This window comes from Symphalangus syndactylus, chromosome 6, assembly GCF_028878055.3.
Source record: "Symphalangus syndactylus isolate Jambi chromosome 6, NHGRI_mSymSyn1-v2.1_pri, whole genome shotgun sequence".
NCBI lineage: Eukaryota > Metazoa > Chordata > Mammalia > Primates > Hylobatidae > Symphalangus > Symphalangus syndactylus.
The window spans coordinates 98,184,620-98,198,323 of record NC_072428.2 but is presented as its reverse complement, the minus strand read 5'-3'; the positions used below and the strand labels follow the sequence as shown (position 1 = coordinate 98,198,323).

The 13,704-nt window shown below is 40.0% G+C and overlaps 1 protein-coding gene across 1 annotated transcript in view; it reads left to right on the top strand.

Moving 5' to 3' along the window:
- LAMB4 (laminin subunit beta 4) overlaps window positions 1-12,218 on the top strand; it is a 112,740-nt gene extending 100,522 nt beyond the window's left edge. The window contains exons 32-35 of the mRNA XM_055281411.1: window positions 1,463-1,601; window positions 4,813-4,986; window positions 6,593-6,746; window positions 11,593-12,218. Of these exons, the coding sequence (XP_055137386.1) occupies window positions 1,463-1,601; window positions 4,813-4,986; window positions 6,593-6,746; window positions 11,593-11,732 (607 nt within the window). The 3' untranslated portion in view covers window positions 11,733-12,218. The remainder of the gene's footprint in view (window positions 1-1,462; window positions 1,602-4,812; window positions 4,987-6,592; window positions 6,747-11,592) is intronic.
- The last annotated feature ends 1,486 nt before the right edge of the window (window positions 12,219-13,704 follow it).

Sequence of the window (13,704 nt, the reverse complement as noted above, 5' to 3'; positions counted from 1 at the left end):
CAATGGTAATGCTTTGTAAAAAGCAGGTAACATCCAAACTGAACAGGAAGTTGAAAATAAAAAGCAGGTAACAATTTATACATGAAAGAGAATCTTAATTATGAAAATAAAAAATTGTGCTATAATATCCTAACATTTTAAAAGATGGCAAGATTACTGATATTTTTTCCCCTTCTTACTTTTTTTTCTTTTTTTTGGTACTTTCTAAATTTGCTATAATAAGCAGTACATTGGAAATCTTTTTTTTTTTTTTTTTCTTTTGGGACAGGGTCTCGTTCTGTCATCCAGGCTGGAGTGCAGTGGCACGATCTCAGCTCACTGCAACCTCCGCCTCCCAGATTCAAGTGATTCTCATGCCTCAGCCTCCCAAGTAGCTGGGATTATAGGCATGCACCACCACACCCAACTAATTTTTTGTATTTTCAGTAGAGATGGGGTTTCACTATATTGGCCAGGCTGGTCTCGAACTCCTGACCTCAAGTGATCCACCTGCCTCAGCCTCCCAAAGTGCTGAGATTACAGGCATGAGCCACCACGCCTGGCCTGCAGTCGTAAATTTAAAATCTAAAGGAAAAAATAATATAAGAAAAAGATAATCGTGGCAGGGAATAGAAAAAATGGACACTGGTACCCTGGGAATGTTACAGAAATGAAATGGTGGTGGCAGTGGGATGATGAGGAGGGAAGGCTCCTGAAGGTTAGAAAGGGAAACAGAGATTACCACTGGAGGAAAGGATAGGCTGGGTGGTAAAGGGAATATTTTGCAATTTAGCTAACTCTACTGTGGGCACACTGATTTCTAATGATGCTTCTGCAAAGGTCTGTCTGATATTTCACTCCTTCAGTACATTCTTCCCAAGGTGGTCTTGAGCCCACAGATCTAAGTATTTGGTGACTGTTGACTTGAGCTGAGTTCCTTTCTGCAGAAAGACTGTATCACTTGGAATGCTTGTGATTTTAACCTTGGGCTTCTTAGTGGCTGGAATGTCAGTGAAGCTTAGCTAACTCTGAATAAACAAGCCTGAAAATGCAGGGCCTGTAGTCCTCTCTTTGCTCTCTGTGGGGCCTCGTGACCCTCCCAACCCCCACTCCAATAGAGATTGAGAAAGTGTAGCTTACATTTGAGACATCAGGGAAACTGGAATTCATGGGATAGTTTTTATGTGCAAAGATTGATAGTTATATCACCCCAAACCTCTCCCCAAACCTGTATCCTTAATTTCCATATTTAACCAAATATGTATCTACTGGCTATGAATATATACGTGTGTGGGTTTTTTTTATTGGCATTTAAATATACCTATTTCTCAAAATGAAGACTTCAGCACTTTCTCTTAAGAGTAATTTAAATTTACTTAATAATTCAGTAAAGTATTTGGTTGAGTCAAATGAACTCTCTCAAGGTGAAATAAGTGAATAATTGTGTATTTATCTAATCTGATATGTTAATATCTTACCTTAGGAAAGCAGCAAATGTTCTATTAAATCTTGACAAAACATTGAACCAGTTGCAACAAGCTCAAATCACTCAAGGACGGGCAGACTCTACCATTACACAGCTGACTGCCAATATAACAAAAATAAAAAAGAATGTGCTGCAGGTATTTGTCTTCTTTGAAACTAACCTGAAATAGGTTTTGAGGGTAAAAACAACACAGTACTTTTTATGTACGCCAATGCTATGCTTGCTTTACGAGTCTGATGGGATTATTATGAGGATAAAATAAGATTTGGGTAGTATTATGCATGTATTTAATGTTCTACAGAGCATGTCTCAGCGTCATATTAATTGTGACCAATTCTGGTGTTGCACCAAGGCAGGTACTAACACCAGCTTGGAAATGAGGAAACTATGACTCAGGAAGGTCAGGTGATTGCCTAAGGTCACACAGCTAATTAGTGGTAGATATGAGGCCAGAGCATCTCCCCTGATACCAGGGAAAGGAATAGACTTTTTAAAAGCACACAAACCAAAGAAATGAGTTAACTTTTGTAACGTTCTTATAATTAAATGTGCATGAAATCTCATCAGAGTATCCTAAAACTAAAAAAAAAAACAAAAAACTCATCCAAAAGAAATGCTGCATCTGGCCAGGCATGGTTGCTCACACCTATAATCCCAGCACTTTGGGAGGCCAAGGTGGGTGTATCACCTGAGGTCAGGAGTTCGAGACCAGCTGGGCCAACATGGTGAAACCCCGTCTCTACGAAAAATACAAAAATTAGCCAGGCATGGTGGCGGGCACCTATAATCCCAACTACTTGGAAGCCTGAGGCAGGAGAATCGCTCCTCCAGGAGGCGGAGGTTGCAGTGAGCCGAGATTGTGCCACTGCACTCCAGTCTGGGCAACAGAGCGAGACTCTGTCTCAAAACAAACAAACAAACAAACAAAGCAGAAAGCAACAGAATAGGAAGTAATACATCAGGAAATAAAGGGGTTGGATAGGAAGAGGTTGCATATATGGGGTAGCAAAAAGGAAGGCCCCAGGATTTCCCCTTCTAGGCAAATACTTAGAACAAGGGATGGCAAAACATGACCACAGGCTGTATTGTCTATGGATGCTTTTGCACTACAATGACATAGAGTTAAATATTTGGGATAGAGACTTTATAGGCCACAAAGTATAAAGTATTTACTAGCTGTCCCTTTACAGAAAAAGTTTGCAGGTTGCTGCTCTAGGCAAACCCCCACATATGCCCAAGGGTAGAGGGAGGGACTTCCATTTCTAAAAAGATGGTGAACCAATATCTTAAGGAACCCTAGTAGTTGAAAAAACACATAAAATATTAGATTGGATATTTAGATTTTTTTTAATGCATAGCTGAATTGGTAAGAAACTTTTGATAGTCTCAGAGGCCAAAAATGACAGGAAAGCATGAATTCAGAGGTAATCAAGCACTAACTTGACAGCAGGCAGCAGGCATCTGCCCATCCCTGGAGCATTCAAGCTTTGGGTTTTAATGGTCACCATGCATATAAGACAGAAAGCAAAGGCCACACAGGAGGCAACAAGATTCTTGCATAGAACTGGGACCCCCAAATGGCAAAATCCTTAGTGAAATGTTAAAATCTGTCACACACACACACACACACACACACGCACACACACAGAGCCAGTAGAAAAACTTGTCCCTGGGTTGGGGAGTAACATCTCCACTAAGATTTGCTAACCACAATTGTGGCTGTAACACAATTTTGGGGCTAGAATTTATACTACCTGGTGGCCCTCAAAACCCTGGTATCATTTGAAGTAGCCCTGGGTTGGTAGGGCTCCCAGATGCCTGACAGAGGCAAACAAAAATCCTCTCCAAAGGAATGACTTTAAAACCTAGCCATCAAGAATTTCCCCCAAACGTGTAAAGAAACAGATTGCCTTTTTAAAAAAATTTTTTTTATTTTTTTGAGATGGAGTCTTGCTCTGTCGCCCAGGCTGGAGTGCAATGGCACAATCTCAGCTCACTGCAACCTCCACCTCCTGGGTTCAAGCAAGTGTCCTGCCTCAGCCTCCCAAGTAGCTGGGATTACAGGCACGTACCACCACGCCCAGCTAATTTTTGTAATTTTAGAAGAGACGAGGTTTTGCCATGTTGGCCAGGCTGGTCTTGAACTCCTGACCTCAGGTGATCCACCCACGTTGGCCTCCCAAAGTGCTGGGATTACAGGCATGAGCCACTGTGCCCAGCCACAAATTGCCTTTAAACAAGAGTCATCAGAAATAATGAACAACAAAATCAGGACACAAGAGACGGAGGATATTACCATTACTGGATACAGAATACAAAATAAGAATGTTTACTATGTTTAAGAAAATCTAAGAAAGTATGAAAGTATGACCAACAAGCAAGAAACAATGTCTAACAACCAGCTATATTTGAAAAATATTTAAATAGGACTTCTAGATATGATCAATATGGTCACTGAAATAAGAAACAAGCATAAAGTGTTATTACTGTTTGTAAGGGGAAAAAATTAGAAGCCACTTGCACCAGCTGGAGAATAGAAAATACATTGTTGTATGTTCAAACAATGGAATGCTTTAAACTGGTAAAAATCAATGAACTGAGCTATGTAAATTAGCTTAAATGACCTACATAAGCAAAATTTTCGTAACTTTTCATTTTAGAAAATCAACTTGCAGAAATATACATTTGTATAAGGTGAAAAAAAATTTAAATACTATCTATTGTTAAGAATACTGCATAGGTTGTAGAAAAAATCCTATAGAGATACATGGAATGACAAAAATTAGATTCAAGATAGTGGTTGTCTTTGAGGAGAGAGAGAGAAGATATAATGGAGAGTGGTATGCTGAGGGCCTTAGCTCATTGTTAATGTTTTGTTCTTAAACTAGCTGGTGGGTACATGGGTATTTGTTATATATTTTCTTTTTTTCTCTTCGCTCTTTTTTTTCTTTTTTTCTTTTTCTTTCTTTTTTTTTTTTTTTTTTTTTTTTTTGGTTGTTGTTGTTGAGACAAGGTATCTCTTTTTCACCCAGGCTGGAGTGCAGTGACACAATCATAGCTTACTGCATCCTCAACCTCCTGGGCTCAAGCAATCCTCCTGCCTCAGCCTCCCGAGTACTGGGACTACAGGCACGCACCCCATACTAGGCTAATGTTATATTTTTAAACCCTTTTGTGTATCTGAAATATTTTATTATAATATTTTAAATAAATGCAATAGAAAAAGTGGAGGCACTATTTTCTTTTCCTTTACACCCAGTATATTTTTCAAGGGGTTAATATATCATTTACCTTCTTGTTTGTTTCATAAAGAGATTTTCCCTTTCTGGTCTTTAAATCAACAACAGGCTGAAAATCAAACCAGGGAAATGAAGAGTGAGCTGGAGTTAGCAAAGCAGCGATCAGGGCTGGAGGATGGACTTTCCCTGCTGCAGACCAAGTTGCAAAGGCATCAAGACCAAGCTGTCAACGCGAAAGTTCAGGCTGAATCTGCCCAACACCAGGCTGGGAGTCTTGAGAAGGTCATTAGTTCTACCACTGCCACCAAGAGCAGAAAAACAGGGCTTCTTTGAAAGATACTCCTTTAACCCCAGATTTTTGTGCCATTTCTCAGCGTTTCCTTTGTGCTGGTCCATGACTCAATGGTATATCTTTGAGGGGATCCTGATGCACAAAGGATTTTCTATCTGTAGAAGGCAGAAGTCCCTGGCCAAATCATGTTGGAGTGTTTCCTCCCCCATCTCTCTATCCTGTTATTCTTAGTGGTATCCTGGTCAATCAGTCCATAAATCAAATTTGCCCTGAACTTCCAAACTTTCACAATTTATGTTGTTTGTCTGTATGTATTTGCCCTCTATTCTCATTCAGTCACACAACATATAAAGAAAACAATAAATGAAAGTCACCTGCCAAAGAAAATACATCAAGTTACAAAAATCAAAATGAGTTAATTAAACAGTTGTGGAAAGTGGCCCATTAATTTAAGTTGCTGAAAGAACCTATCAGCTCATTTTCCTAGCAAGAAATCTTTGGTTGGTTGCATTAATATAGTTGCCTAAACAAAAGAAAAAAGTTAGTGTTTTACAGTTGGTCTGTTCTCCTGCTTTTAATTCCCAATGTGCTGGGTAAATTTTCCGCTGACAGGAATTGAGAACATTTTCTGTGGAACAGAGATTGAGAACAGTTCTTTTTTTTTTTTTTTTTTTTTTTTTGAGACAGAGTCTCTCTCTGTCACCAGACTGGAATGCAGTGGCTCAATCTCAGCTCACTGCAACCTCCGACTCCCTGGTTCAAGCGACTCTCCTGCCTTTGCCTCCTGAGTAGCTGGGATTACAGCCACGCGCCACCATGCCCAGCTAATTTTTGTATTTTTAGTAGGGACGGGGTTTCACCATGTTAGCCAGGATGGTCTCGATCTCCTGACCTCGTGATCTGCCCGCCTCGGCCTCCTAAAGTGTGGGGATTACAGGCATGAGCCACTACGCCCGGCCAAGAAAGCTACTTTCTACTCACCCTGTTCCCACTTCCATATTTCATTCCTGGCTCTGGCCTTTATTTATCTACTTAAGCTTCTAGGTGGTCAATACACAATATAACCCAAAGATTTCCATTCTATTCAAGGGGGATCTCCATACTACACTTCTACTTCCCCACCTGCCTCCCTTCCTACCTCATTTCTCTCTCACCTTTTTGCCAAATAACATATCCTTGCTGTTTCTAAATCTTCATCACTCACTCTGTCCTTCATTTTACATGTACAACTGATTGACCGAACTGAACCAGAGATTTGTCAAGGATGGGATTGGGTCATTTCTGTCTTCCATATCCTACCTTAACATAGTGCAGAACAACCAATTGGTGCCTCAGACATAGTTGCCTTAACATGCAATAACAATTGCTATTTTGAACAAGGAAGTTTTATTTTTAATAGAAGCTGAGATTTTTTTCAACCTGAAAAAACAAACATGCAAATAAAACTCTGCTGGAAATATCAGAGCAACTCAAGTGTATTGACTGGATTAAGGTTTCCTCTGAATTCCTTCTATGAATGGTATTAGGAGAATCATCATGCATATATGTACATGCTTTATACATATTTTCTCATGATAGAAGTGTTGCTCGTTACAGGAATTTGTTGAGCTGAAAAAACAATATGCTATTCTCCAACGTAAGACAAGCACTACAGGACTAACAAAGGAGACATTAGGAAAAGTTAAACAGCTAAAAGATGCTGCAGAAAGATTGGCTGGAGATACAGAGGACAAGATAAGAAGAATAACAGGTATCTGTTTTTTTATCCATCCTGCCAATTTGATAATAACATCATGGTACTCTACCTTACTAGTAGAATTTATACCAATGTCAGCTTACAGTTTTATCACATGGGTCCACTGAGGAGAGAGAAGTAGAAATTGGTCTTGTGTTTTGGGGACTGTGAAGTTAACAAGCCTCTTGCATGGATTTGCCTAGAAAGGTTAATGAGCATCTGCCTTGCATTAGTCAAAACAAACTGAGATTTCCTTCGTTCACCTTGAAACGCCCTTTTTTGGCAGGGCACAGTGGCTCATGCCTGTAATCCCAGCACTTTGGGAGGCCAAGGTGGGTGGATCACCTGAGGTCAGGAGTTCGAGATCACCCTGGCTGACATGGAGAAACCCCATTTCTACTAAAAATACAAAAATTAGCCAGGCGTGGTGGTGGGTGCCTGTAATCCCAGCTACTCAGGAGGCTGAGGCAGGAGAATTGCTTGAACCTGGGAGGCAGAGGTTGCAGTGAGCCAAGATCGTGCCACTGCACTCCAGCCTGGGTGACAGAGTCTGTGAGACTCCATCTCAAAAAAAAAACAAAAAAACAAAAAAATGCCTTTTTTTTCTAACTCTGTTCTCAACTGGGGGTGAGATGTCTGAAGACATTTCTGCTCGTCACCCTAGAAGGTACTACTAGCATGTACTGGGTAGAGGGCAGGGATGTTGCTAAAAATCCCACAGTGCACAAGATAACTGCCTAAACAAACAATTGTCCTGCCCAAAATGTCAATAGCACTGAGATTAAGAAACTCTGTTCTAACCTATGTTGTTTATTTTTCCTCTCATGAAAATAACTCTCCAGAAGAGTCAATATAATCTAGGGCACTAGGTCATCTAGCACGTATCTTTGGATAGCAACCCAGAAAGAATCATATTCTAGACAAGGATTTTGATCTAAATGGACATTCTGATGTACACAAAGTGTTGTAAACATGGACTACCGGCCAGGTGCGGTGGCTCACACCTGTAATCCCAACACTTTGGGAGGCTGAGGCAGATGGACTGCTTGAGCCCAAGAGTTTGAGACCAGCCTGGCCAATATGGCAAAATTCTATCTCTACTAAAAATAAAAAAAATTAGCCAGGCGTGGTGGCACATGCCTGTAATCCCAGCTACTCGGGAGGCTGAGGCAGGAGAATCACTTGAACCCGGGAGGCAGAGGTTGCAGTGAGCCGAGATCACGCCACTGCACTCCAGCCTGGGTAACAGAGAGAGACTCTGTCTCAAAAACAAAACAAAAAACATAAAATACATACAATCAGAAAGCTAATCAGAATCTTTTTTTACACAATTGATATTTATGATTTTGGGGGGCAATCATGTCCTTAACTATCTCTAACCATCAAGAAATATCAGATGGTGAGTGTATAGTTTCACCATTGGTTGTATTTATTATCTTCTAAAACTTTAAAACTAGGAGTGTAAGTAACTCTCAAAATATTAAAGTAACCAAAACTCCTCACTTATAAATGCTTCTTTTTTATTATCAAATGAGTCTTTGGCCTTACAACAACTTATATCATCACTATGACATGAAAAAACTGAAAATGGAACATTAGTATGGGCCAAAGTCAGGAAAAATACATACCAAACTGCTAACATTAGTTATCTCTAGGGAGGCAGTGGGAGTGAAGAAGAAACCACTGCTCCTTGCACTTATATAATTGTTTTAAAAGCAGCAGGCTTGTGGGTAATTTTTTTTCATTTTTAAGTATTTTCGTTAAAATGTTATTTTAACTATGAAATACTAAGAAAGATTCAGAAAAACAGATTTTTTTTAAATCTTGCATTCAACACCTCCGTGCTGAACTGAGATGGAGACTGCTCACCCTCGCATCCTCTGACCACTTGTCAGACAATACCATGAAAGTCAGTTTCTATTATCCTAGAACTTGGCCCTTACTCTAGGAGTAAAAACATGGGGAGAATATTTCTGTCCTGTTTTTATGTCATATTGTTTACGTCATACACAAATTGTTTCCACTGATCCCCATTGACCACAGCTTTTATAGTTCCTGAAATGAGATTGGAAGAGAAGTTGAAGTTAGAGGGCTTCTCAAGGAGGTCTAAAATAAGGCATTCTACTGCCTTTTCTCTTTTCCTTTTGAGGCTGTTTTCAGAACTCAGCAAGATAGAAAAATGAGGCATTGATTTGGCTGCCTTCCCCATGCTGCCACTTGAGAAGGGGCGGAACCACAAGGCTGTGCCTGTTCCTCTCTGTTAGGAAGAGGAGCCCCTGGATCCCAGTATGGAGCCCTTGGCAGCAACAATGTTGAGAGAGTGGGGAATGGACTCCAGTCTTCAGCCAGGGTCCTTCCACAGAACTTGGTGTCAGTCGGGGTCCCAGCAAGAAACAGAAAGCATACTTGGGCATAATTTTGGATAAAGTATTTAGAAGTGGAGTTGTCTCAGTCACTTATTCACTGCATAATAAATTACCCCAAAATGTAATGGCTTAAAATAACCACCATTTCTTACTTTTCTGTGGATTGCCTGGCTGGTTCTTCGGCAGGTGTCACCTGGGTTTCTCAAGCAGCTGCGTTAGGCTGATGGCCTCTTAGGGGCCAGGTGTGGCTGAGATGCCGGCACTCTCTCTACGTGGTCTGTTATCCCGGGCTGCTTTACAGCTTGGTTGTTTCAGAGCGCCACAAGAGTGAGAAGAGAGGATGAAAGGTTCTTGAGGTCTTGTAACATCAGTTCTTCCACTTTTCTATTGGTCAAAACAACTTATAAAGCCAGCCCAGATTCGGGGGCATGGGGGTAGGAACAGGGTAAGTAGATTCTACTTCTTGATGGGAAGAACTACAAAGAATGCACAAGAATGAAGGGAACCCACTGAGGCTGTGGAGGTACTTGGTGACTAGCAGCAGTGAGAAGGCATTAGCCTCTCTACACCTGAAGGGGCCAGGGAAGCAGGAACGTTACCAGAGCCCTGTGAACACCAGAGTGTTAGGAAAGAGGCCACCCCACAGGAGCCTGAGGGATGGAAGAACTGCCTACACCTCTGTGCTGAACTGAGGTGGAGACTGTTCACCCTCCCATCCTCTGACCACTTGTCAGCACTGTCCATTGGACATGTGTGAATGAAAGCCAGAGGTCAAGGGAGCCAAGTGCTTGTCATCCAGGAAGGGTAGCTTTCCAGAACACAGACGAGGATGGCTAACGGGTCTGGTGTAACCAGCTCAATCATATTAACTTTCCTGGTACAAACAGAGGCCTTTATTTTTCCTTTAGTCCAAATATGGTTTCAATGTTGAATCCCCTTTTCAATCCCAAATAACCTATATTTGAAAGTTTCAGCCAGGCGCAGTGATTCATGCCTGTTATCCCAGCACTTTGAGAGGCCGAGGCGGGCAGATCACCTGAGGTTGGGAATTCAAGACCAGCCTGACCAACATGGAGAAACCCCATCTCTACTAAAAGTACAAAATTAGCCAGGCGTGGTGGCATATGCCTGTAATCCCAGCTACTCAGGAGGCTGAGGCAGGAGAATCGCTTGAACCCAGGAGGTGGAGGTTGCAGTGAGCTGAGATCATGCCATTGCACTCCAGCCTGGGCAACAAGAGCAAAACTCTGCCTCAAAAAAAAAAAAAAAAGAAAGAAAGAAAGACAGAAGGGACAGAACACTCACCACCTTCCACAGCAGCTCTTTCATCTTTGAGCAGCCATGACTCCTAGGGAGTTTTTTATATTTAGACAAAATCTTCCTTCATGGAGCTTCACCTGCTAGTTTCCATTTTATTTCCTCAGGATGACAGAGAACACATTTACTCTGCTTTCCTAGGTTGGCCCTTCAGATACTTGAAAACAGCCACAGCACATGCCCTGAATCTGCCTTCCTCATATGAAACATCACCAGTTAATTCAATGTTTGTTTACAGGACAGATTCAAGTATCTTCAGCAATCTGATTCTTTTTTCTAAACACATGTTAGTTTGACAATTACTCCAAACCAACTCGGTATTCAGGTGTGATCTGACCAAATGAAGTGAGACATTTACCTTCCCTCTTCTAGAAGTTATCTTCCCTCTTTTAGAAGTTTTGCAAAAACTCTAATGTCAGAGTTTCTTTTCAAAATGCTGCCTCACATTATTAACTGTAGCTCTCTATGCCTCTTGTGTCCACTAATATGGGCTCCTTGTTAAGGTTTACTAGAATTTCCAGATATTTGTTGAATGAAGAATATATAAATGAATGTATAGATGGATGGATGGACGGGTGGACGGACAGATGGATGGATGGGTGGATGGATGGATGGATGGATGAATGGATGGATCAATGGATCGATGGATGGGTCAATGGATGGGTCGATGGATCAATGGATTGATGGATGGATAGTAGTGAAGCCAAGAAAGGCATCACTTAGCTGTTACTGTTCAGGCACTTCAATATCAGCAGGGAGGAATGAACACATGAAAGTCAGTCTTTTTTTCTGAAAGACTGGAAAACACTAAAGTAAAGAACATATTTTAAAATGAAGCTAAAATAATAAGAACAAACCTTTGGAAATATAGCACTTCAGCAAATCCCATCAAGGATGTTATCTGTCTTTTCATTTCTAACGAATTCTAACAAACTACAGCCTCTCATTGATAAATGCCCTTAGATATAAAAGTTTTTAGACAAAAATGTCAGTTTGCTCTAATTTATGTGAAAACCTTGAGAAGCCTGATGAAAATAGACGATTTATCCATTGAATCCAAACAGAAAACTAAATATATCTTTGAGAGGCGCATAAATCCCTGTGCTTGGTATAATGTGGATATCCAGGAGAAATCTATCAAACAGAAATATATCATTTCTTTCATTTTCTTCTTTCAGATTTAGAAAGGAAAATCCAAGATTTGAATCTAAGTAGACAAGCAAAAGCTGATCAACTGAGAATATTGGAAGATCAAGTTGTTGCCATTAAAAATGAAATTGTTGAACAAGAAAAAAGATATGCTACATGCTATAGCTAGGCAGAGTTAAAGTGCAAAAGCTTGTGCCTTCGTTTCTGGTTTCTGATGTACAAGCCCCTGGGGCTCTGTTGAACCTGTGAAATACTGACAGTGTCTTCTACCTTCCTTCCCCACACCCCGTCCTTATTACACACCTGCTCAGTGTGGCTGGAGGTTGAAATGTCACCAGGAAAATGCCACTTCATAATCGAAAGGGGAAAGTAATGAGATTGTCTCTGGTTTCAGAAACTTTTCCTCTTACCTTCCTTTCTCTTTCCTAACTTAAAAATAACAGGTTCCATATAACAAGTAGAAATTTAAGTAAGTACTCTACTTACTAATAATCATTTCAGTCAGATAAACCTAAACATTAAATAAGTATCTCCAATACTAGGATGGAATACATATGTATGGCATGTACTAGATTGTCCTATATTTTATGTTTATTTGGATTTGCTTTTATTTGTAAAATTATTCTTTTCTGAATAAACTGCATACAATTCAAAATGCAACTTGCTTTTATACATACTTTCCTACACACTCATTCTCAACCAGGGGATTCTGTTTTCCCCAAGTAGCACTGGAACAATATTCAAAAAGATAAATATTGAACTACTTCTCCTCATTTATCAGTGGACATTTTTGCTGTAAAATGTGTTGCTTATTTTTAAAAGACTAGCAATCATGTTCTTATTGTTTGGTATAAAAGATCGGATTGTCTCATTTCAAAATGAGTCTGATTTCATACTAACTTTTTTTGCATGTATGATTTCTAATAGAGCAAATTGCTTCTGTTCGTGAAAGCGATCCTTCAGAAAGATTATTTTAAGGGAGTTTGGTTTCACACTTTTGAATAAGAAATAATATACATCAACATTGATAAATGAAAAAGGAAGATCTGCTGGAGCATTTCCATTAAGGACTGACTCATAAAAAATGGATTTAAAGCCAACCGTGGTGGCTCATGCCTATAATCCCAGCACTTTGGGATGCCGAGGAAGGCGGATCATCTGACGTCAGGAGTTCGAGACCAGCCTGGCCAATGTGGTGGAACCTTGTCTCTACTAAACATACAAAAAAATTAGCCGGGCATGGTGGTGTGCGCCTGTAATCCCAGCTACTCAGAGGCTGAGGCAGGAGAATAGCTTAAATCCAGGAGGAAGAGGTCGCAGTGAGCCGAGATCAAGCCACTGCACTTTAGCCTGGGGGACAGAGCAAGACCCTGTCTCAAAAAAAAAAAAAAAAAAAAAAAAAAAGGAAAAAAAGAAAAGATTTAAAAATTCAACAAAAGGGCTTTAGAATTATACATAAATATGAAAATTCTTAAAATGTTGGCTGTTAAAGAAAATTGCAGAATCTATTTCCCTAGAGATCCTGAAGAATAGAAACTTTTCTACAGGAAGGACCACCCCAGAAAGCTCTCTTGAAGTATATAATTACAATGGTTCACATACCCAGCATTGAGACTTTAGTTATCTAAAAAAAAATCTATATATGTGAAAAATCTCATTCCTCAGTAATGCCAGATAAATCATTCTAACTTGTATTACTTGCTGTATCAGTTGTTCAAGATGTGACCAATGCAAGTTTCAGTGAAACAGTGTCTCTTTACATTTTAAAGTATTAACAATTTGACAGTGTGTATCATGAGCTATTATAAAACTCAGTAATTCCACTGTGGAACCTGTATGTTAAGAAAATAATCTTAAAGATGGAGGGAAAAGCTTTGTGGCTAATTCATTGAAGCACATCTTATATTAAAAATGCAAAGAAGCTAAGTGACTAACAATAAACCAATTAAACATTAGGGTTTTACCAGTCTGAGTTCTTGGATGCAATCACTGAAAACCAGCAGTAGCTTATTAAGGAGGAAAGGAATTTATTCAAAGGATGTCTGACAGCATACAAAAAGAAATGGCTGGAGAAAATGCAACTAAGGACAACTATGCATCTGGCAATATTTCCAAGACCACACCTCAGTACACTCAGGTTA